We start from the raw sequence: 23,795 nt of genomic DNA, 5'->3' as shown, positions 1-23,795 counted from the left end.
GATAATAATAGAAATTTAATTCAAAAGCTACTATAGTTCTACAAAGTTAGCTCTACTCTATTATTATATTTTTATACATTTTTCTCTTTGTGGAGATCACTTATAATCCCAATTCAATAGTATAGCTAACATGACAATCCTGCATTGCTTACCACAAACAAGAACAGTTTAAATAGGGATACAGGTGGACCCATTGCAACAATGAGATGTACAAGACGTTATGTGGAAAAACGAGCTTTACAACTTTGTTGTGGGGGGTGGGGTTGGAGGATGGGGGTGGGAACACAGAAGAGGAGGGGAAGAGGGGCATAGGGGGGAGATGGGAAGGGATGGGAAGGAGAAACAAAGGAGGAGGAGGCAACAATGCTTGATAAGAAATGTACTCATTACCTTGCTCTTGTGATTGTAACCCCTTTGTACGGTATTTTCACAATAAAAAAATAAAAAATAAAAGAACTGATGACTTCCTGATGCACAAGGTTGCATCTGAGTCCTTATTCTCAAGATTCTCATAGTAGAGTGTGAACACACACACGCACACTAAAATCACACACACACACATCTATATAATAGAAGAAAAGTTCTGGGGAGATAAATAAGTAATTCATAATATTTACAAAATTTTTTGCTCAACCAATTTCAAAAATGAATCATCACGCTGCAATATTTATGTCTCATAAGAATGAACTGATGCTATGTCTGTAATACAGAACATTTTGCCTCATTGGCAATTCAGAAAATGTGTTCATTTGTTAAGTGGTTTGAAGTCTTAGGTACTAGGTACAAGCATTTCCCTTTACTTTAATGTTATGCTCTTCTAAATTATTTTTAATCATCTGGGAAATAAAACCCAGAGATTAGTTTTCTGCAAGAAGTACAAACAATGTGATTTAACTTCCATTCATAGATATAACTTTACAATGTTTTAAAGAATTGTTAATTGATCTCAGCAGGATCATGCTTCATATATTTGATGGAATAATTATGCAATTCTGCACACAAGTGCCCTTTATCTTTCCTTTCAATTTTTGATTCCAATTTTCAAGGTCAGGTTTTGTTCTCAATTATGTGTTAGAAATCTTGTTTTTCACAATTATCAACATGCTCCTGACAAGTTGAATTTCTTAGAGCCAAAGCTGTTTTGATTTATTTGTGTAAATCAATCTTTTTCTAAATTAGTTGCTTGAATTTTATTGGCTATCTCTAAGGAATCCATGGCATACTATTCTGTACTTCCCTAAGTATACAGTCTATCAGAATTTGTATTTTATTTTATACTTTTTAATATGGTTAACTTCTCTAGATTGTGTTAGCTACAATGTGTTAAGGATGTCTCTCAATTACTATGTCTGTTAGGGTATTGGATATTCAACGCCAATCAAAAGATGAATGCAAACATGAATGAATGAGTCAATGACAACTGCATGGAAATTTTGTGAAATTGGTTATAACATTTTTCCAGCAAACATTTAGATGAGACCCACAATTTCTAGCATGATTTAGACAGGAGTAATGAAATTGTTCCCTTGAAGAAATAACTATTAAACCCAAAGACCTATAGCCACCTAATCTTCAAGAAGGGAGCTAAAATAATAGAATGGAAGAAAGACAGCCTCTTCAGTAAATGGTGCTGGCAAAATTGGTTAATCACCTGTAGAAAACAAAAGCTAGATCCCTACACCAGAATCAACTCCAAATGGATCAAAGACCTCGAAGTTAAAGAAGACATCCTGATAACATACAGGAAGGAATAGGAGAAACTCTAGGGCTTCTTGGCACAGGCCAAAATTTTCTTAATAGAGACTCAGAAACACAACAAATCAAAGAAAGCTTGGACAAATGGGATTGCATGAAACTGCAGAGCTTCTGCATGGTAAAGGACATACCAACAAGATCAATAGATCTTGGATTGGGCAAAGATCTTCACTAGCCATACAAAGGACAAGGGTCTCGTATGCAAATATACTTAGAACTCAAAAAAAAAATAATATATCCCCCAACAACAAATGCTCAAAGAAACAACTGCCCAATAAATAAGTATCTAAAGATTAAAAAGAAACTTCTCTGAAGAGGAAATAAGAATGACCAAAAGAAATGAAAATCAAAACAACATTGAGATTCCACCTCACCTCAGTTAGAATGGCTATAATCAAGAAATCTAGTAGCAACGGATGCTGGAGAGGATGTGGCCAAAAGGGAACTCTGTTTCATGGTTGGTGGGAATGTAAACGTGTTCAACCACTTCGGAAAGTAGTATGGAGATTACTCAAAAGACTCCACCTAGAGCTCCCCTATGGCCCAGGAATCCCATTTCTGGGGCATTTACCCAAACGATCACAAATAAGGGTATACTAAAGCTACCAGCACAATTATGTTTATCGCAGCATTATTTACCTTAGCTAAGATATGGAACCAACCCAGATGCCCCTCAGTACATGAATGGATCAAGAAAATGTGGTGTATGTGTGTGTGTGTGTGTGTGTGTGTGTGTGTGTGTGTGTGTGTGTGTGTACACAATGGAATTCTATGCCTCCATCAGAAAGAATGACCACCCCATTTATTAGGAAATGGAAAGACTTGAAAAAATTGTACTAACTGAAGTAAGCCAGGTTCAAAGAAACATAGGTCCGATGGTTTCCCTTATTTGCAATAACTAGCACATGTCTAGGACAAGCAGAAAAGGTCAAAAGCTATGTACATATGACTATATAAGATGCAAAAATGAACCCCAAAACAGGGACATAAGTGATTTTTTTCTTTCTTGCTATTGGTTTTAACGTACTTATAATGTACTGTGTAATTTTTTTTTGTTTCTTTTCTATGTTCTTCCCCCTGGGTACATCCCTTGTTTCATTGTATTTGATGTCGGTGTCCTACATCTTGTATACACACTTTCTAATTTGGGGAGGGGAAGGGAAATAAATACTTAAATAGGGATACAGTTTGACCCATTATAATAATGAGATGTACAAGACACTATGTTAAAAACGAACTTTACAACTTTTTGAGGGGGAGGGAGGGAAGAGTTGAGAAGCTGAGGAGAGAAGGGATGGTAGGGGAAAAACAAAGGAGGTGGTAACAATGCTCAATAGGAAATGTACTCATTACCTTACTCATGTAACTATAACCCCTCTGTACACTATTTTTACAATAAAAACATTTATGAAAGAAATAACTATTTAATACTAAAATAAAATAATCTAATATAGTTAAACAGCATTCATTGATAGGTGACACCTACAGTCCTGCCTCTACATGATCATAACATAATTGTGCAATATAAAAGCCTCAATTACAAGGTTAGTCATAACAATAAAGTTAAAATGTATTTTCCACACATTGATCATTTATTTAACATAGAAATGGCAAACACATGTACTTTGATATACTTTTAAAAGATGATACTCAACACAAATTATCTATTAATGATTGAATTGATACTTTGAAAATTCTTATACTAAATATATCATGCATAAACATAAAAATTCCTATTTGATTTACACTTTATTTTCACTGATTCTACACTGAAAAGTCTCCTTTAAATATTTAAAGATAGCCATCACTTTATATTCATTATTCTGTGGAAAAAGTCTATAATTCACCTTTTTTGAATATTTTACCTGTGTTACCTTCTATTTTACCATACCCATAAAACCTATCCTCATGATTATGACAATCTAGTACCTATTTGATTTCTTTGATTCTTATTCCACTTCTGAATGACCTGGTAATCATTATTTTATCTTTTTAATTTAAATCTTAATTTGGGGGATTATAAATTAACCTTGATTTCATTAGGAATTCCAGAAGAGATCACCTTTATTTAGGATTATTGTTCTCATCACATAACTTATAAAAAATATTTCCCTTATCACACATGCCATATGAAATTGCTATACTCAAATCATGGATTATTTGGGTTACCATCAAATTATAAACTTCCTGAGGGCAGGACCATATCTCTCTATGGCAAGACAATTTCCTCAGATTATTGCCAAAAATACATGTTCAATAAACATTTGGAGATTATCTCCTTTTTTATTTTATAGTTAGCATTACATATTGCATACTGACCTAGGGCTTTTAGAAAATCTAGACTTTAATTACAAGTCTAATTGTTTTTTTTCTTAGTTGGGGACTTTAACCCATCATTTATCTACCTAAGTCTCAATGTTTCTTATTACATAGTGTGGGAAATTATGTGGTTTTGTGTGTGTGTGTGTGTGTGTGTGTGTGTGTGTGTGTGTGTGCTGAGATATAAGAGGAAAAGTTGAATGTGTAAATGTCTTGAAGAGCACATAATTGAATGCTGATATACAACAACCCAGATTGACTTTCTGAAATTGTTAACACAGAAGTGCTGCTGCCTTTACTCACAGTCATCTTATGACAACGCTAATGTCATGAGAGCCTTGAGTTTCTGATGTGCTCCTTACAGCATTATTTTTGTTGTATTTTAATCCAATATGGTGAATGTCACCAAACTCTACTCTTAGTAAGCATTTGGACTTTGAAAGTTATGATGAGTATTTTCATTTCTTTTTCTTTTATTTTTTTTTGTCGATCGTGGGGCTTGAACTCTGGGCTTGGGCACTGTCCTTGTGCTCTTCAGCTCAAGCCGAACGCCCTACTGCTTGGGCCACAGCGCCACTTCCGGTTTTTTAATGGTTTATGGGAGATAAGAGTCTGACGGATTTTCCTGCCTGGGCTGGCTTTGAACCGCGATCCTCAGGTCCCAACCTCCTGCGTAGCTAGGATTACAGGCGTGAGCCAACAGCGCCCAGCGAGTATTTTCCTTTCTTGTTGCTATTTTGTTATATCAAATAATATTCACGGTTGTTTCTGCTGCGCAAAGGTTTCCACATTAATGTCTGATACTTTTCTTATTTAGTAGGTAAATCAACAATACATTAAAACAGCTTATGAGCAGATAAATTTTGTTTGTCTGAGTCCTGGGTTATGGGTAGAGGAGTAAAGTTAACAGTAAAGGTCTCTGACACTTTCAGACATTTCAAGTGCATTTTTGAGATATATTTTTCAAGGATCTTCTCATTTTACCAATAAATTACCTATTCTAGGCATTTCTGCAGTATCTAGGATCATAACCTCATTGTACAGTTTCCAAAAATAGAATTCAAATAAAGCTGGATTCCAGTGACAGTTTCATTTATTTTTTTCACGTTTCCTATTAAAAATAGTTGAGTGCCAATAAAAAATACAATGAAAACAATTTTAACATACTCCCTCCCCTATTCCAATTTTATTTTAATAAATATATCAGAGTTTTTCAAGGTCAATACTTGTTTCATTATAGTCACCTAAGACTTTCAATCAATATACTGATTTCACTCGCTGGTGGAGGTAATAACTACAAGCTATTCAGCAATTCTGCCTCTACAGGCAATTATTTTTATCTGAAACAAATTGATAGAACGAGAATGATAAAGCTAGCTTTCATTTGAAGAATTATATGAAGATTATTCACTGCATTGCTTAAACTTGTTTATGAATAAGAGTAATTTTTATAATTTTAAACAATATCAATATTTACCATAAATATTTGTAGTATATAAATGTGTGTGTGTCCAGGTATCTTATCTTTCTCTCATATTTTAGCTCTTGAGAGTTATAGAAATAAATCTAAACATTAATGTTAGGTAAATATTTCTAAAACAATTTATTACTTAGTTATTTCAACATCTTAAAATGTGATACCGTTTATTTTTAAAATCAAGAAATGGTAGTTATTCAGCACACAGTACTTTTCATGGTTGGTTATGGAATTCTTCATTTGTGAACATAACTTCTTTCACCTGCGTGTGAAACACCTTAATTAAGCTCAATCACTCAGTAGTGGGTGATCTGTATATGCTGTTCAAGACAGTCACAGCACGGGCAAGTTACAGTCCGTCTTTCCCGAAAGTGAGGAACAGACTTAGGTTTATTTAGAAACAGCCCAAGTTTGTATCATGTATCCATTTTGGGACTATTTAGCCAAAATGTATAAATCATTCATGACTTTACTTCATATCTCTTCTGCTTTTACTTCACATTGTTGTAGGTAATATTTATGTATCCATTTATATACGTGTTAAATCTGAGAATAAAAAATAAATAATTGGAGCTTTCTACTCTATTATTTTATTTCCCATCTAGCTGCTTCCTGTGAAATAATTTGGAAACTACCCTTTTCCTAGATATAGGATTATAATAATTGAAGTCCTGACCTTAATTATTTTGTAGAGGGTAGGGGAAGAAGGGAAGTTTGATTATAAGGCCAAAAGTGTTAGTTTCAATGAAAGTGTTGCCGTTGTTAATAATATATTCAAAGGATTGAATCGCCCTGCATTTTATCAAAACCTATTAACCTCAAAGTTTATTTCAGAAAAATTTCATCTATTAATTACATTTATTTTCCCAAACTGTAAAAAACTGTTCAAAATCTATAGAAATATTTTTCACATTTTATTGAAAATGTAAGACATTATATATGAAATAGAAAAATATATTACAATTAGTCTGTATAGTAACAACTATTTATTGATATTTTAAAGATTAATTATCCACTATTAATGAAATTTCTTATTATTGATAGAAAAAATATTTAGCAAATGTCAATTTTTCACTTTTCTTGATTTAAGAAATTTAAAATAGGTGTTTTAAACACTATGTTACTTGTAAAATATAGTATACCTTCCATGTGTATTCTGTTATTAATATATATTTCAATAGTTAAAATGAGTTCGTGTTTGAAATGAATAAGTGATCTTTTTGTCCTTTCACTAGCAGTAGACAATTTATAGGCAAATGAACATAAACAAAATATTACCAACATTTCTAAAAGCATATTGTAAAGTAACATAAGCTTGAACTCTGTATACAATTCTAATATATAGTTATCTTTTTATGTAAGTTTAATTTTTGTATATTTAATGCCACACACAACTAATGATTTTGTATACTGATATTTTTTCTGATATTGAGATCAATAATTTCAATGTTATATTGATTTATTATAACTTGGTTAAACATAATAATGATATTGTAAGGAAAAACTGACTGAAGAAATGGAAAGAATGTAAAAAATAAGACCTTATTTTACTATCACCATATTCATTAATTCATACCATATAAAATATGTACATATATGTTAAAAATATATACATATATCTGTATTATGTCACCATTTTAAGTAAACATGGACTTTTTCTAAAATGATTATTACTTTGAAAAGATCTCACATTTGCATAGTTGTTACTGTGAAGCACCAAATGAGAAATTAACATAGAAAGCAGTAACATTTTATGATCTATCAATTTGATCTAATTATAATGTTATGGGCACTATTGTAGTTATTACTCTCATTTTTAGTATACATTCAAAGTTAAACACATAAGCACAGTTTCTTTAAATTCAAATATATCTTCATTTTCCTTGGCAACTTATCATGTTTAAATATCACTGTACTATATTTATCTTTTACCCCTATGTGTATTTCTAAATAAATACACATAGCTAAGGGTTTACTTAGAAATATCTGAATCACATAGATCACAGTAATGAAAATAGATTCACTTATTATGAATTCTACTTTGAAAAACCCATAAATGATATTGATCTTATTTTATGTCTCTGGAAATAATAAGTAATACCGGTTTCAAAGCATACTATGAAGACTGAATGATGCAAAATATATAAAATTTTCCAGCACAAATAATGACATAGATTACCTAGGCCATACAATTGCTTCTCTTTCAAAACTTGACCATAATAAGTGTTGAAATAGAAGGCACTTATTTTGTGACTCTCTCCAAAAGAAAAGTGATGTTCATATGCACATATGATTTTACAGTTTAACACATTAACATACATTAAATAACCATCGATTCTCCCTATTTTTTTTCTTTTCTTTTTGTGTAGAATTGCAGAGTAGCTCCTGTGGCAATCCAGGAATTCCACCTAAAGGTGTATTGTATGGGACAAGGTTTGATGTTGGGGACAAGATCCGCTACAGCTGTGTCACTGGATACATACTAGATGGACATCCTCAGCTGACCTGTATAGCCAACTCAGTGAATACAGCCTCATGGGATTTTCCTGTTCCCATCTGTAGAGGTAAACATTATATTTTATACTGAATAAAAATGCAATTGACTTAATTAAAACTTGTTAAATATAGGTGTTTTCATCAGCTAATACACTTGAAGATAATCAGTACTTACTCCTTCAACAGAATCTAAAAAGTAATATACAGTCAATGTAGTATACATATTAGTATATATTTATATATATTTATTATTTATTGCATATAGTACTATATAATGTATATTATTTTGTTTATATATATATATTATTCTATGACAAAATAGATAAATCTTAAATGCATACATACTAAAATGTTTTTTTTTAATAGTACTGGGGTTTGGACTCAGGGACTCTACATCTGAGTCACCCTGCTAGGACAATATATTTGCAGTGACACAATGAAATATAACTCTATAATTGTACACACACACAGACACACACAGACAGACATACACACACATATACACAATGTATACATATAGAAAACTACAAGGAGTTACTGATGCTTAGAAACTAGATTTCTAATTGCTTGGACTTTCCTTAAGTATGACAAGATCACTGAGCCTTCTAAAGATTGGTCTAAGCAAACCTAGTTATAATAGCAATAGTATTACAAGCACAGTAAAGCTCAGAAAATAAAATGTACTACATGAAAAATAATCTCCAACAGTGTGGACGAAGGTTTAAAGAACATTGAAAATAGACATTGTAAACATGTCTAAATACAAAGATGATACTAGCCATCTGAAATGCTGAAGATCAATATTTTTCCCAGGACTTTATTCCCTAATAAGTGCTACCTCATATGTCTTTTGGCATATATTCATACAATTCCACCATGAAATAAATGTGGATATATAAATTACTAACTTTTTCCCTAACATAGAACTTCAAATGAATGAAAGTCATCCGTGGAAGTCAGACACAGGCAGCTTTGTATACCAGCTTTGTCCGTTAGCATGTGGCTTATCCCAACCAATTCATATCAACAAAGTGAGTCTTATTTATCTCTCCTCAGTGAAAGAAAAATCCTCCAACTGCTGACTTGCATACTTGCATACACAAGTTATACAACAAATAAGAAAGATTAGACCTGGCACTTAAAAAAATGTCTGCAATATATTTACACTGTTTTGGGTTTTTTTTTGGATCCGGTCATGGGGCCTGAACTCTGGGCCTGGGCGCTGTCCCTCAGCTCTTCAGCTCAAGGCTAACGCTCTACCACTTGAACCACAGCGCCACTTCCGGCTTTTTTTTTGCTTATATGGTGCTGAGGAATCGAACCCAGGGTCTCATGCATTTTGCATGCAAGGCAAGCGCTCTACCACTAAGCCACCTTCCCAGCCCTATTGCACTGTTTCATTTTAAAACCTGATTCCTTCATGCTGTTGGTGCTTCTGATATTGTTGTTATCACTGCTTTTGCTTCTCTGCATTTGCTATGACTCCTTCATTATCTCTCACTGCCAACACTGAAATATGCTGGGAAAATTACAAGCATTAGCTCGCTCTTTTAAATTTCATGATCACACACCGAAGTCCAGATATTTAAAATTAATTGCTGGAGATTTCTCATCTAGTAAACATCAGAAAGAGGAGAGTCTAAAATTTCAGTATTCTTACAAATTTTCAAGTGTCTCTACTACTATTCTCTACTACTATTCCACCAAGAATGATGAAAGACACAAGACTTCTAAGTCAGCAATGAGGGATTGCTTATTATGCAAAGGACCACTCAGCCAGGGTCTCAGGGTTTTTGTATACATACACATCTCCAATCCCAAATTTGCATAGTTTGGTATGCAGAGTGAATCTTCAATTCAGAAAACTAAGTTAGCACCTATATCTCACAAAGTTTGTACGTAACTTTGTTCTTTGCCCTGGGAGAAGACACTGTCTACATTCTTCTGCTCTATGATAAGCAAATTTTTTGGTGAGGGTAGTCTGATACAAAGGAGAGTTAGCATTTCTTCTCAGAAGATGTGCAGCAATATGAGCATGCCATGGAGAAATGTCTCCCTGAGGCAAATAGGGTGATGGAGAGAGGTTGGGTTTGAGCCACTCTATCTGGCTTCAAACCCTGAGTATGCTAACACTTTTTAAAACTTCACAAAATTAATTTCTATCTTTCCTTAAAATTATTTTATTATAATGGGAAGAAATGGAATATTGTATGTGAATCAGCAGATGTGTAGTTTTATTTTTTTTTCAAGAAGTTTAGAACTCCTTAAATGAAGGTGAACAAATGAAGCAATGGTACTCATTAGATCCTATGAGCAAGCCAGGCATCAGTGGCTCACACTGGTAATCCTACCTATTCAGGAGGCTGAGATCCAAGTATCATGGTTCAAAGCCAGCCCTGGAAGAAAAATCTCCATGAGACTGTTATCTATCATAACCTATTCAGAAAAGCTGGACATGGTGCTGAGGGTTAAGTGGTAGTGTGCTAGCCTTGAGCACAGAGAGGGACAGCTCCCAGTCCCTGAGTTCAAGCTTCAAGATCTCAGGACCTGCAATAAAAATGAACTATACAAGTTGTGGATGGGGATGAGAGGGAAAAAGGGAGAGAGAGGGAGGGAAAGGATGAAATTGCTCAAAAAGTAATGTATTCTTCTATTTGACTTATACAACTATAACCACTCCATACATAACCTTTACAATAATATTTTAATGAAATGTATCAAAATATGTAAATAATTACATTAAGCACCCTAAAGATGATCATGGTATTTACAAAAAATAAGCATTGATAAGTATATACTAAAGTATTCCTGAAATTGCCTAAAACTGTTCTTTGTTATGGGACTCAATCCAGGTAATTGGCATATATTCTAAACATTGATTAGGGCACATATTGATTAGACCTTTTGAGAAAAAAATGCAATATTTTAGAAATGAATGCTTTCCCTACACTGGCTATACATAGTTAAGACCAAAATCACAATACTGTTAAGGTTCAATGCAACAGCACATAGGTGCACACTGAGTATACGTTTATGTTAGCTCCATCATCCCAGATTTTTCTTTGATTTTTATCATGTCCCTTCTTCCAAATACACAGTCAAGAAAAACATTAATTTGAAATGGATAATACCCGGCATCTCTCTCCAAGTCTTACACGATACCCACTACTCCTCTTGTTTTATTGGAGTTTGTTTCATTTCAGGATTAAACTCAGCTTCCAGGGTGTCCTATTTCTGTTCCCTGATCCCTGAAGGCTTCTTTCTTTCACATTCACACTAACCTGTGTGGGTTCTCATTAATCAAAAAAGTGGCACACTGAGTTTGGAGAAGTTGCCTGCTTCCAATTAGTCTGCGAAGCTCACCTTTTATTCTAAGCAATAATGCTCATGAATACATTTACCTATTCAAATATATTCATTAAAGCCCTGTCCTATGAAAAGTAGTATTTCATGTGCTCAGGATCAAAAGATTGATTGAGAAGCAATTCTTATCTTTAAAAACCTATGGTCCAGTGGGATAGATTGTATGGCAAAGAAGCAATTACAATAATGGGTGATAATTGCTTTAATGAAAGAGTGTGTGGCAAACAAGAGACACCTTGATAAGGAAGGTATTAATGTCTCCCAGTGGAGTGGGTGGAAGTTCATTTAGGGACAATGATTTAAGAGAAATTTTCACAGAGGATAGCTAAAAATACAAACTATATAGAGCAGGAACATTGTGAATGAGGCAATAATTCATGTAGAAAGTACAAATTTTCCTTTCCAACCTCAAAAGTCCCTCTCATGTGTTACTAATATTTACTGGCTTAGGGTAGATTTGAAGTCATACTTCACAGAGCACATGATTTAATTTTCTACATTGCAATTTATCTCCTACCAACCTTTTTTTTTATAAACTAAAACTTAAGGCTAATGTATATCCCATGAAGATCTTTGTCATCCAGTTCCAAAGGGGCAGAAAAAAACAAACAAACAACAAAAAACAAAACTGGAGAGTTCTCACTTCATATCTTCCTTTGTCTGCTTCTTGCCACTTGAAAGCATACTGATTCTTTAATTTATAACTGTGCAGGGGGCTGATAACTTTGTAATGATCTGCTTATTGCTTTTCCTGGAGTTTACATGAAGTCTCTCCTTGAGGAAACCTTTGTTTTTTGAGAGTTCTTTGAGGCTTCCTAACGATGATAATTTAATTAAGAAAAAAACGAGAGTGCCACATCAACCTAGAGGGTATGGTGCAAGGGGTTTTTGTGTTCACAGACAGGATGAATTTTTATCAACACCATCTGCTGGTATTCGTAAAAGTCAGCAAACTGCCTGCTGCTGGGCTAAGTGATATCCTATAAAAGGGAAGCCTACTGCCTGCATGCTCCAAATCTGGAATGAAAGTGCCTTCAACTCAGAGCACTCCACTTCCTTGAACTGGCTCCTTTAACAGACTCTTCCATGACTTTTATTCCCACTGAGCCTGGATATGTCCTGAGTCCTTTGCAAGCCAGTGTTCCCAACGCTCCTGTCTCATTAACAGCAGTTGGCTGGCAAAGTAAAATGAATATGCTATTACGAGATGAAAGTGTCTAAATCTCACAATACTCTGCATCCAGTCTGGCATTTAGATATACAGTACATATCCCAGGGAGAATTAATTTAAAAAAAAACTATATGTAAAACTGACACACTAATTACAGGGCTGCAGTTGAATCTAAAACTGAGCCTACCATTCTTTTTTAAACAATTTGGTGGGAGTGTTGCTGTAAAAGATTTGAGGAAACAGTTATAGAAAATTTGTGGCTGTTATAGAAAGTGTTGAATGTCGGATTAATTAATGTAGTATTGAGAGTCTGGCGATGTTATTATAGCCCAAAATAAAAATGTAAAAATTCAGATAAAGATGTAAAGGAAAGCACTGATCAGAAAAGAGGGGAATGGACATTGATGGGTGTGCTGAGCTGTTGGGATTATTATTTTGTTTCTGATAGGTGTGTGATCATATGGGAGAAGGGTTGGATATTAGTAGCATAGATATGGACCAGAAAGAAATGTTTAACAGTGCTGTTAATCAAATGGGCTAAGGAGGAAACGAATACCTCTGACAAAGCAACATAAATGGCCATTAGCTGAACCAACAATGAAGAGTGAAGAAGGGCCTTCCAACGGTTTATTCTTGGATGCAACATGCTCGATAAGAAATGAACTCATTACCTTATTCATGTAACTGTAACCCTCTGTACAGCATCTTTACAATAAAAATGTTTAAAAAATTATATCCTAATACAACGTGAAGAATATTACTGAGGGAAAAGGAGCTATTTCCTGCTAGACACCATGATCAAAAATTCTGGATAAGACTGTAATACTAAAATATACAACTGAGTCCAATTTTTAAAACATGGAATAATAGCTGGAGATGGAGAGACTGGAAGCTTTAACCAGATTTTTTTTTCTATATTTAAATTGCAACAGAAGGTCTCCAAAGAAGTGGTGGCTTAGGTTGTGGAAGGAGGTGGTATGTTTACACGCTGTTAAACTCATTTGTTAAAAATCACAACTAAAAGACATAAGGAAATTTTAGATACAGTTTATTCTTTGTATAGAATACATAGAATAATTAATGCTGAAGTAGTCTATAAGACATTTCTGTAATAAGCTACTATTGATAAAGTGCTAGTAAATGTAGTTTAATGAACTACCAAATAAATGCTCTATAGAATTAAAAAGATAAGGTTTGTCATATTATATTCATATCTGCTTCCTCAGGTGGTAATCTCTAGCAGCAGGCTACATAATAGCTAGAGGGAGCAAATACCTATTTTTCTTAAGTGTTTATCTTTAGTAGCCCACAGACTATTTGCTGTAGTGATAGTAAAGCCTGTAATCGTGTTATAAATATCCAAATATCCCATGCCAGAGTAAAAGTTCTTGACCTTCACCAAACCATTAAACAAAAATAAATTGCAGACTAAAGTACAAAAAAAGTATTATGTAGGTAATTGTAACCCCTCTCTACATCACCTTGACAATAAAATTTTTAAAAATATGATAAATAATGTAAAATGTGGAACAAACCCTTTTTATGTTAAATACTAGAATATAATAGGACATTAATTTTTAACACTTTGGTAGCTAAAATCTGCTCAGGTTTTCGCTTTCAATTAACAAAACCTAGCAAACTGCTCTCCTTTTTTATTGTCTACTTACAAAAATGACAATGTATTATTGTAATTCTCTAAATCATAGAACATAGATAGTAAATGACCTTATGACAAAATATAAAATAATTCAGATGTACTGTTGACTATCTAGATCACATAAACTGTGCATTAAGTAATTAAGTAAAGACCTAGAAAATTATATTAAGTCAGGCCCAAAAAGACAAAGGATGTATGTTTTTCCCTTTTATGTGTAAACTAGAACTAGCTTATAGAATTACAAGTAAATACATTAAATGGTATCCAAGTGCATACTAATGTATTAACTTAAATATGGTAGATTCAAGGGATACCCTAAATAATGTAAATGTGGTAAATGTGTAGAAAGGTAAAGGCAAAATTCAACAAAATAAAACACCAGAAAGCAGGTACTAAAGGGGTGGTTAGTATATTTGTGATAAAATGACTAAAAAGTCTCACTGAGTTTGTTTGTATCTGATATAATGGAGCAAAAAACTATTTTTATTTTCTAAGTGCATAAAATGGTATATATAGATTCTAAGTAGAATTAGGTTTTGTGATGTGGTGGATAAGGGAAGCATTATACCCAGATTAATCTAATAAAATTGATTAGGTTCAGTAATCCATGTATACTGTTAGTGTAAACGGTGCCTTAAGTTCACTACAGCATTTCAAAATCCACTATTGTTCAAATATTTTCAAAAATGAAATATATTAAGTGCCTGCATTTTATATATAGTAAAAATTATACACAAGATCTATCGTGGATGGATGAAGGAGCCTCAGGCTTCATGAAATTCATATTAAATACAGGCACTTTATATTTGAAAATGAAACTCTATGATGATCAGGATCATTGCTCAAATGTAACCTTAATGTTTTCCAAAAGAAAACAGTACATTTGTACAAGAACGTTGTCCAGCCTTTGGGGTGTTTCTTGTGTTTAAAGAGCAGCTGTAGTTTCTTTTTTCCATGAAAGTACTTATGCTCAAATGCTGAAATCATCAATTATATCCCTAATATTCACCTCATACTCCTTTTTCCCAATTCTGCATATGTGAATTGTTCCTTCTTCCACTCAAGAAGTAATTTCTTCTCATCATGAATATAATAACTCAATTTTTTTACAGTACTAAAGATCAACCCATGGTCACATACACATGCTACTAACATTATGTCCCTAATTGTATCTATTCCTTCTAAAATAGTTTATCTTCTCTTCAGTTAATATAAACTAATTTACATGTTGTACATTTAAGAAATAGATATTCTTTCTACATATTAGTATTTAATATTATGATTAACTTATAGATATTTATTCCTTTAATAAATAATGTTTGCTTCTATCTCTGTATAGTTCTAAGAAAAATATGCTGATGATAGTACTTTAAAAATCAAAGACAAAAGTCAGTAATTTTTAAGGCTACTATGAATTAATTGTGTAAACTGCGTGTATGTTTGAACTATATTCTTCTGTGAAAACTTTGATTTTCAGATACTGTATTTGTTTGACAACAAATAATTAAAAAGTAAAATTTCAAAAATATAGTTTACCCCAAATTACACATATCTAAAGAAATCATACAAATAATTTACTAAAGATGTTTCTTCTATAATAAAGCAATTGTTAGCCATTAATACTCATTTCCAGCATGAATCCCAACTCCACAGGTAGAAAGAAAAATTATATCAGCGTTTAAAAAAACATTTAAATGATTATATAGACACATGACTTAGATTAAAATAATAAAGCATACTCAGCCCCCCAAAAATCTATTGACAGCTTCAGCGTACCCTGTAGGAAAATAGACTGTTTGATGCATGATAAAGACCTTGAAAAGCAATCATCTAACTTCCTGCTAGGATATAAACTCAATGAACCACAGCAATGGCCATCTGGTCTTCTGTTGCTCTTTATAAAGGCACAACTTAAATATGAGGTAAAATAATTTAGGATAAATAAATGGAAGGAGAAAAACAGCACTACAAAAGACACTGAGTAATCTATCAGACACATGTTTTAGTGGACTGTCCCCTCATTTAAAAAAATCTATATATTATATTGTAGAACATTAATCAGAAATTCATTTAAGAAAGAGACTGTACCATCTTTGGTGGGGGATTCTCTCTTCCTAGTGGTTGCCTAGTAATTTAGGATCCATAGAAAATGTTGATCATTTGAAATGTTCAATGATAAAAGTCGTTTCATGAATTTAAGAATAGAGGACAAAATCTTAAGTACTGAATCTTAATTCTCCTTAGCATCACTCTTTTTTTGTACATTGATTGATTGATGTTCTTAAAATCTAAAACCTGCCTATAGTCATTTACTCTTAAGTTTTTCCAATTATAAATCTGACAAAGATAAATAAATATAACTTTGCTGCTTAGTAATTATGTATTTTAAAGTGTCTATAAACAAATTAAATCGCAAAGAAGACTTGGAAGAAGGTATTTCTCTATGATTCTCTTTGTTCGGGGTTTTGTGTGTAAATTCATTGTGTTTGTGACTTAGGCAGTTGCTTTTATTACTCATGGCCTCAATTTGAATACCTTGTGTTCAAGTAACTTAAATATAAAGGCTACTTAGAATTGAATTTATGAATAACATTTTAAAAAAGAAATGGATACAGCCTGATAATGTGATGAACACAGAAAAATATCATAAATTAAAAGCAAATAAGGAAGTACATGTACAGATAAAGTAGCGAGATAAAACAATGTGCAAATTGAAGGAATGGCCTGAAGATCCTTATTGGAATCAGCATTTATTGTAGCTGCCTTTCATTTGATAGATTAAATAAATTTAGGGAGGCTGGGAATGTGGCTCAGTGGTAGAGTCCTTGCCTTGCATGCATGAGGTCCTGGGTTCGATTCCGCAGCACCACCTAAGCAGAAAAACCAGACGTGGTGCTGTGGCTCAAGTGGTAGAGGGTTAGCCTTGAGCTGAAAAGCTAAGGGACAGTGCCTAGCCCCTGAGTTCAGGCCCCACAACTGACAAAGAAAAATAAATGAATAAATGAATAAAACAAGTAAATTTAGAAAACATTGCTTATAGTCTCACAAAGTAAGAGAAAGTAATGACCAATAAAACTTTTTCAATACATCATTAGGAAATCACAGTACAATTTAATGATCTGCATCCTGTAGATGACTGTAACATAAGCGCAGAAATGAGCTTCCCAGGGCCACAGAGCAACTCTTAATGATATATCTATAAATGGTTACTTAGAAATATAATATTCACAGACTAATATTATCAGAACATATACACCTAATGTTGTAACTACATACAAACATTATATGATCTAGCTGTCTAATTTAATTTGATTTCTACATATTAAAAAGCTTAAATTAAAAAAAATAGTATCTCTTTATAACAAGAATGAAATCTGGTCAGAAAATTACTTATTTATAAGCAGAATCAAAATCACAATATTTATAATCACAGTATTTATATCTAGTAAGTAGATGATTGATTAGTTTAACATTTCTTTTATGCTTTTATTTTATACAGAAAATTCCATATCATTATAGTTGAGTAAGATTTTATGCTTAGACCTAACTTATAACTATTTTTACATATAAATTCAATATTTACACATTAATGTTCAGTCTTTCTCAAAGTGTTATCTGATTTCATTTATTATAACTCATTCTAAAGTGGCTATTGCTTCTAGTTATTACATACACTATCAAATAAAATAGTCTAGAGAATAACACTAAAATGATTATCATTGCAAGTACACAGAAAATGATCATTTCCCAAAGTAATGTATGTAAGCAAAAATATGAGGCATTTGATAACTCTATTCCTATTTTTTAATAAAACAGACTGTGATTATGGACATGTTAGTAACATATAGAAATTCAACAACATATTCACTTATTAAAGTGTAAATAAATTTGTATTTATGTTTCCTGAATACATATCCATTGTTGGGTAATGATGGAGACCTATATTACAATTGCTGTTTTTAATTAATTACATACTGATGAAGTATCCAATTCTAACCCCATCCCCCAAATATGTGCATATGAATTTTTATCTCTCCCAATTGAAAGTTTTTTTTTGGCTGACAGGAAATTTTATCATGGTGGAGACTTAAATAATAATTTATATAGTTCAATTTTGTGGCCTCCATTAGTGAGTACTTTCTTGAGGTTGGAGACTTTGAAAATTCCTCCTAAATTGACCCATTTGATCTTTATACTCCTGCTTTGCACTGGGAAACACCTGAATATCTATTTTATTGATCAATAAAGTGAACCTCAGACAAGTTAAAAAATGTACAACAGGAAACAACTATTGAAAGGATTGGCTAGGATTTTTAATTCAATAATTGGACAATGAGGAAAATTCTATGTCCTTATCACCACTTTCTTTTCCCCTTTACACTCAGTCATAAAACTTTCTCAGTCTATTTTTTTGTCTTTTATCTAATGGAAATTATTAGTAATTTCCTTTATTTTTTGTTTAATTTTTTTACAATTACATGGGCAAGGTAATGAGTGCATTTCTTATCAAGCATTGTTGCCTCCTCCTTTGTTTCCCCTTCTCATCCCTTCCCACCCACCCCCAAGTTGTAAAGTTTGTTTTTCGACATAACGACTTGTACATCTCATTGTTGCAAATAAAATTTAAATTTATAATAATTTATGCACTTGAGCCACTCTTCTTGTCCTCGGTATTATTTCTATTTGTTATTAATAATATTCTTTCCATTATTCCTCTCTACTCATCAAATATTCTTTCAATCTTCAAAAGTTTTAATGGTGGTTAAAAGTATAAAAGACACTTTGAGTGGGGGATGGTGGCTTACACTTTTAATCCTGGCTGCTCGGGAAGTTGAGATCTGTTGGATTGTGACTCCAGGCCAGCATGGGCAGGAAAGTTCCCTAGAATCCATTTCCAAACATAACCAGAATAAAGCAGGGCTGGAAATGTATCTCAAGTGATAGAGCACCAGGCAAGCAAAAAGCAGTCCCTGAGTTCACACTGCACTAACAACAAAAAACAAAGGAAAATTAAAAGAAAAGAATGAACTGTTAGAAGAGGAAAGAGAAAGGAATTGAAAGGGAAGAAAAGGAAATGAAACAGGAAAAGGAAAGAAAAGAAAAGGAAGGGGAAGTGAAGGGAGAGGAGTGGTAGTGAGGAGTAGGGGGGAGGGAAGAAGTAAGGAAGGAAGGAAGGTGGGAAGGAAAAGCAGCATTTTAGAGCTCTCTGGAAAGATATGTATATATATAGAGAGAGAGTCATAAATATACTGTACATAAAATATAAATACATCTATTTCAACAAATCTAGTTAGAGGAAAAAGTGAAGGTTCATATAAATGATTTAATTTTTGTAAAGAACATACCCCCTTGGAAACTAAAACAGAATTAACTTTGAGTCATCTAGATGACTATGAAAAGGATAGGTGACAATTTTAGTGGGAAGACTGAGGGTACTTGAGGAATAGGTGAGGGTACTTTCTTTTTTAATTTGAAACAGTAATGGGGGTTTGAACTCCTGCTTACTAGTCGGGTACCTCCAACACTGTATTTCATGGGCTCATCTGCTTACATTCCTGAGTGCAAATCCACTCGTTTAGGCATCCTTGTCCTGGTGGGCACCATTTGCATGTGTCACCACAGCTAGCTTCCTGTATACAGACTGATGGACATTTCTGCTAGGACTGGCCTTGATATATGACCCTCAAATTCTCAGACTCCATACTAGGATTACAGGTATGAGCCACCAGTGCTCAGCTGAGGGTATTTTCTATTCATCCTTTCAACAAGGATAACAAAGTTCTTATTATATTCATATTCTGAGCCAATTCTTCAACCTTATATTAAATGATCATATTGGACATTTATAAAAACAAATCACATATATGCTATGGTTTTTGTCCTAAAAAGTTAAAAAAAATACTGGAAAGGATAAAAGTTAATAAACCTATCAAAGTCCACACAAAATGTTAATTAAAATCTAATAATTTAGAACAACTTTCTGAAATATCATTTTGAGATTCTTGAGCATTTATAAATATTCAGTGTTGTTAATAAATAGTTTTAAATACAATCAATTCCATTCTTTCAGAAGAAGCAATGGTCATCATCTAATGGGCATTAACTTGTGCATTTAGACTTGTGCATTAAGAAATGCATTATTGATGATAATGTTAAATAAACTTGTTGAGACTTTTCTTGATGGTTATAGAAGGAAATGCATTAAAATGGGTTTCTGTGTTATTATAGTGCACAAGTCTCAGAGTTAGTCTGCTTTAAATTTTATTACCAAACTTTATTGATAGATGCAATAAAAATATAGGACTTCACCTCATTATGAAGCTCATTTTGAAATGTCTTTGATCAGTTTGGAATTTCAGGAAAATGTGAATGTATAATTTGTATCTATAGTTAGTTTTTTCAAATCCTGTTAATTTAGTGTCATTTGTTTAATTCCTCAAAATGGGTTTTGAAGTGGTTTCCTTTCGGTGCCAGTACTGTTGTTACCTTGGAGGGAGGGGGGATTTCTTTCCACATTTGCTGATGTACTGCTAGATAAAATATTGCGTGCAAGGTATGTCAATAGTTTTATTTAGTCAAGCAATAATACAGTCACTGCATATTCCTTGGAGTCAATCAAGTGACTTAAATGTGTAGTTTCTATTGTTTTATAAGAACAAGCTTCATTGAGAACTTCCCATTCATCTCATTAATTTTTGCTAATTAAATTTAGGTTAACTCCTTTTATTCTCTTGGATAATTCAGATTAAGAGAGATATTCTTTTTCATTATATCTTATTCTTACATCTTATTGTTACAATGGGTCAACCTGTATCCTTATTTCAGCATTTTGTTTATTTCCTTTCCCCTCCCCAAATTAGAAAAATGTAATGTATTTATAAGATGCAGGGCTCTGGAATCAAATACAATGGAAACAGGGGATATAGTATGGGGGAAGAACATACAAAAGAAACAAAAAAATTGCATAGTACATTATATATATATATATATATATATATATATTAAAAACAACAGCAAGAAAGATAAAACCTCTTGTGTCTCTATCTTGGGGTTCATTACCCTTAAAATCATCATATATGGTCAAATGTACATAGTTTTTTTACCTTTTCTGCTTGTCCTAGACGTATACTAGTTATTGCAAATAAAACCATGTTTCTTTGGGCCTGGTTTGCTTCACTTAATATAATTTTTCCAAGCCTTTCCATTTCCTAAGAAATGGGCGTTGTCATTCTTTCTGATGGAGGCATAGAATTCATATATATATTTCCTTGCTTCATTCATCTACTGAGGGACATCTGGGTTGGTTCCATGGAGACAGAAGGGAGAGAGAAGTTGGGGAGGTAGGAAGGAAAGGGATGGTAGGGGAAAAACAAAGGAGGTAACAATGCTCATTAGGAAATATACTCATTACCTTACTCATGTAACTGTCACCCCTCTGTACAGTATCTTTACAACAAAAATATATACAAAAATGAGAGACATTCTAATGGAGATTTGCATATGTTAGTCCTAAGTGATTTGAACTTGCTCTTTCTATGTTATTTAATATATAAATTTTGACTGATTGTAACTTGGTTAGTACAAATTAATTAGTCATGTGACTATAACAAATAATTCTAATAATATCAGTAGCATCATAAAATGATTTTTGGTCACTCTATTAAATTCGGTCAGATAGGCAGGTTCAGCCTAACCATAATCACAAGGCTCCAACTCAGAACATTTCATCATAACTGTTATGACATGGAAAACATCATCTTCCCCTCCAAAAATGATAACCAAACAACACTTTCATAAAAATTATAGATGTTGGTCAAGAAATCAGGAAATCCCACATGGTATGTATACCCATTTATATTTCATTGGTCAAAACCAGTCACATCAACTATGCATAATTCTTAAAGGAGAGAGAAAAACTGCTTCAGGAGACATGAAGTAACTGCATGTCCTCATAGAGCTTATGATCTGTCTGGAATTTCTAATGAAGTTGTACATACTTTTAGTTGAAAGTCTAAGAAAAAAGCCAGTAATGTTGTTTGGCAGGCAATGTCAATGTAAACATGTTTTGCTAATGTCAGGAAAACTCTTTAGCAAAATGGCGAGACAAAGGACAAAGAGTGAACCAATGCAACAGAAATACTCACAAGACAAATGGTTGGAACTGAACTTTACAGTTTGGGGACAAAGGAGAGTCATGGGGAAGGGAAAGTGGGAGAAAAAAGTGAGGGAAGGCAGTAACAATGTTCCACAAGTAATATACTCATTACTTAATGTAACTTACCCTGCTTTGTGTTACCTTTATTTTTTTAATATATTTATTTTTGGTCGGTTGTGGAACTTGAACTCTGGGCTTGGGCGCTGTCCCTGCGTTCAGCTCAAGGCGAGCACTCTATCACTTGAGCCACAGCGCCACTTCCGGTTTTCTAGCGGTTTGTTGGAAATAAGAATCTCATGGACTTTCCTGCTCTGGCTGGCTTTGAACCGCGATCCTCAGATCTCAGCCTCCTGAGTAACTAGGATTACAGGCGTTGAGCCACTGGCGCCCAGCCTGTGTTACCTTTAAAGAATCAATTATTTGCCTTTTGAATAAAGGAAAGTATTATCCTTTGCTTCAATGTGTTCCAAGAATAAAAATGGATGGCTTGAATTTGAGAACTACAAGCTCTAATGGAGTCAGTTCATATACTGACGGCCAACGTTGTTTTATTATATTTTCTTTTACAGTGATTGATTTCAAAATGCAGATATAATCTGTGGCAGATTATTGTGCAAGTGGTCTACAATTGTCCAAATGTTTGTGGGTATTATTTCTGTGCTCTGTGTACCATTGGTAATGACACATTTTCTTTCTACTAACATTGGTTGACTGATCTATTTTCCATTTCTTTTATTGTCTATGATTGTTAACATCCTGCAACTATAATGTGAATTAATTTATTCAATCATAATTTTCAGTACACTTACTGGTAATAGTGAAAGCATTTTCTCTACCCTAGATGTTTGTAAATAAATACTTTCTGTGTGAAGTATCAACTGTTCTTTTTCTGCCCATTTATGTTTAGAAATGATCATGAAAGTCTTCATGCTGAAATGTGATTCTTAAATATATTCTGAAGACTTGCATTTTCCCTGGAAGTTCACTAGAGGTAGAAATGGTATGGTTTAATATTCAGAACAATGCTTTAGTTAGCATTGTAACTTTTTCAGAGAATAGCATCAATTTGATTTTTTTGCTTTTCTCCATGAGGTAGCCATTTTTATAGCTGTCACAAAATTAGATTTAAATTCACCCTGGAGAATATATGAATTCAGAAAGCTGTGCTTATAGTACAACTCTCTTCCTCTGAAAATTTAACTACCTCTGCATTTTGAGTATCTATTTCTGAAATAGTGAATGCAAAAATACAAGATGTATGAAAATACACATGCCTTCTTCCTTCCCATTCTATCCATGTTCAATGAATTTGGTGTACATTTTTTACAGAAAAATAAGAAAACTTTGAGGAAGTACTAAGCATTCATAATGCACAGGGGTATATAAAATGATATATTTTTCT

General features: G+C 33.1%; 1 protein-coding gene across 4 annotated transcripts in view; it reads left to right on the top strand.

Annotated features, from left to right (window-relative positions):
- Positions 1–23,795, top strand: part of Csmd3 (CUB and Sushi multiple domains 3) — a 928,259-nt gene that overhangs the window by 193,389 nt on the left and 711,075 nt on the right. For all 4 annotated transcript variants that reach the window (XM_069991287.1, XM_069991286.1, XM_069991285.1 and 1 more), the window contains exon 4: positions 7,921–8,115. In XM_069991287.1, the coding sequence (XP_069847388.1) occupies positions 7,921–8,115 (195 nt within the window). The remainder of the gene's footprint in view (positions 1–7,920; positions 8,116–23,795) is intronic.

The sequence above is a fragment of the Dipodomys merriami genome, unplaced genomic scaffold, assembly GCF_024711535.1.
Source record: "Dipodomys merriami isolate MVZ:Mamm:240054 unplaced genomic scaffold, mDipMer1.0.p SCAF_4, whole genome shotgun sequence".
In the NCBI taxonomy this organism is placed as follows: domain Eukaryota; kingdom Metazoa; phylum Chordata; class Mammalia; order Rodentia; family Heteromyidae; genus Dipodomys; species Dipodomys merriami.
The sequence above is the reverse complement of the archived record's forward strand: the minus strand, read 5'-3'. Positions and strand labels throughout refer to the sequence as shown.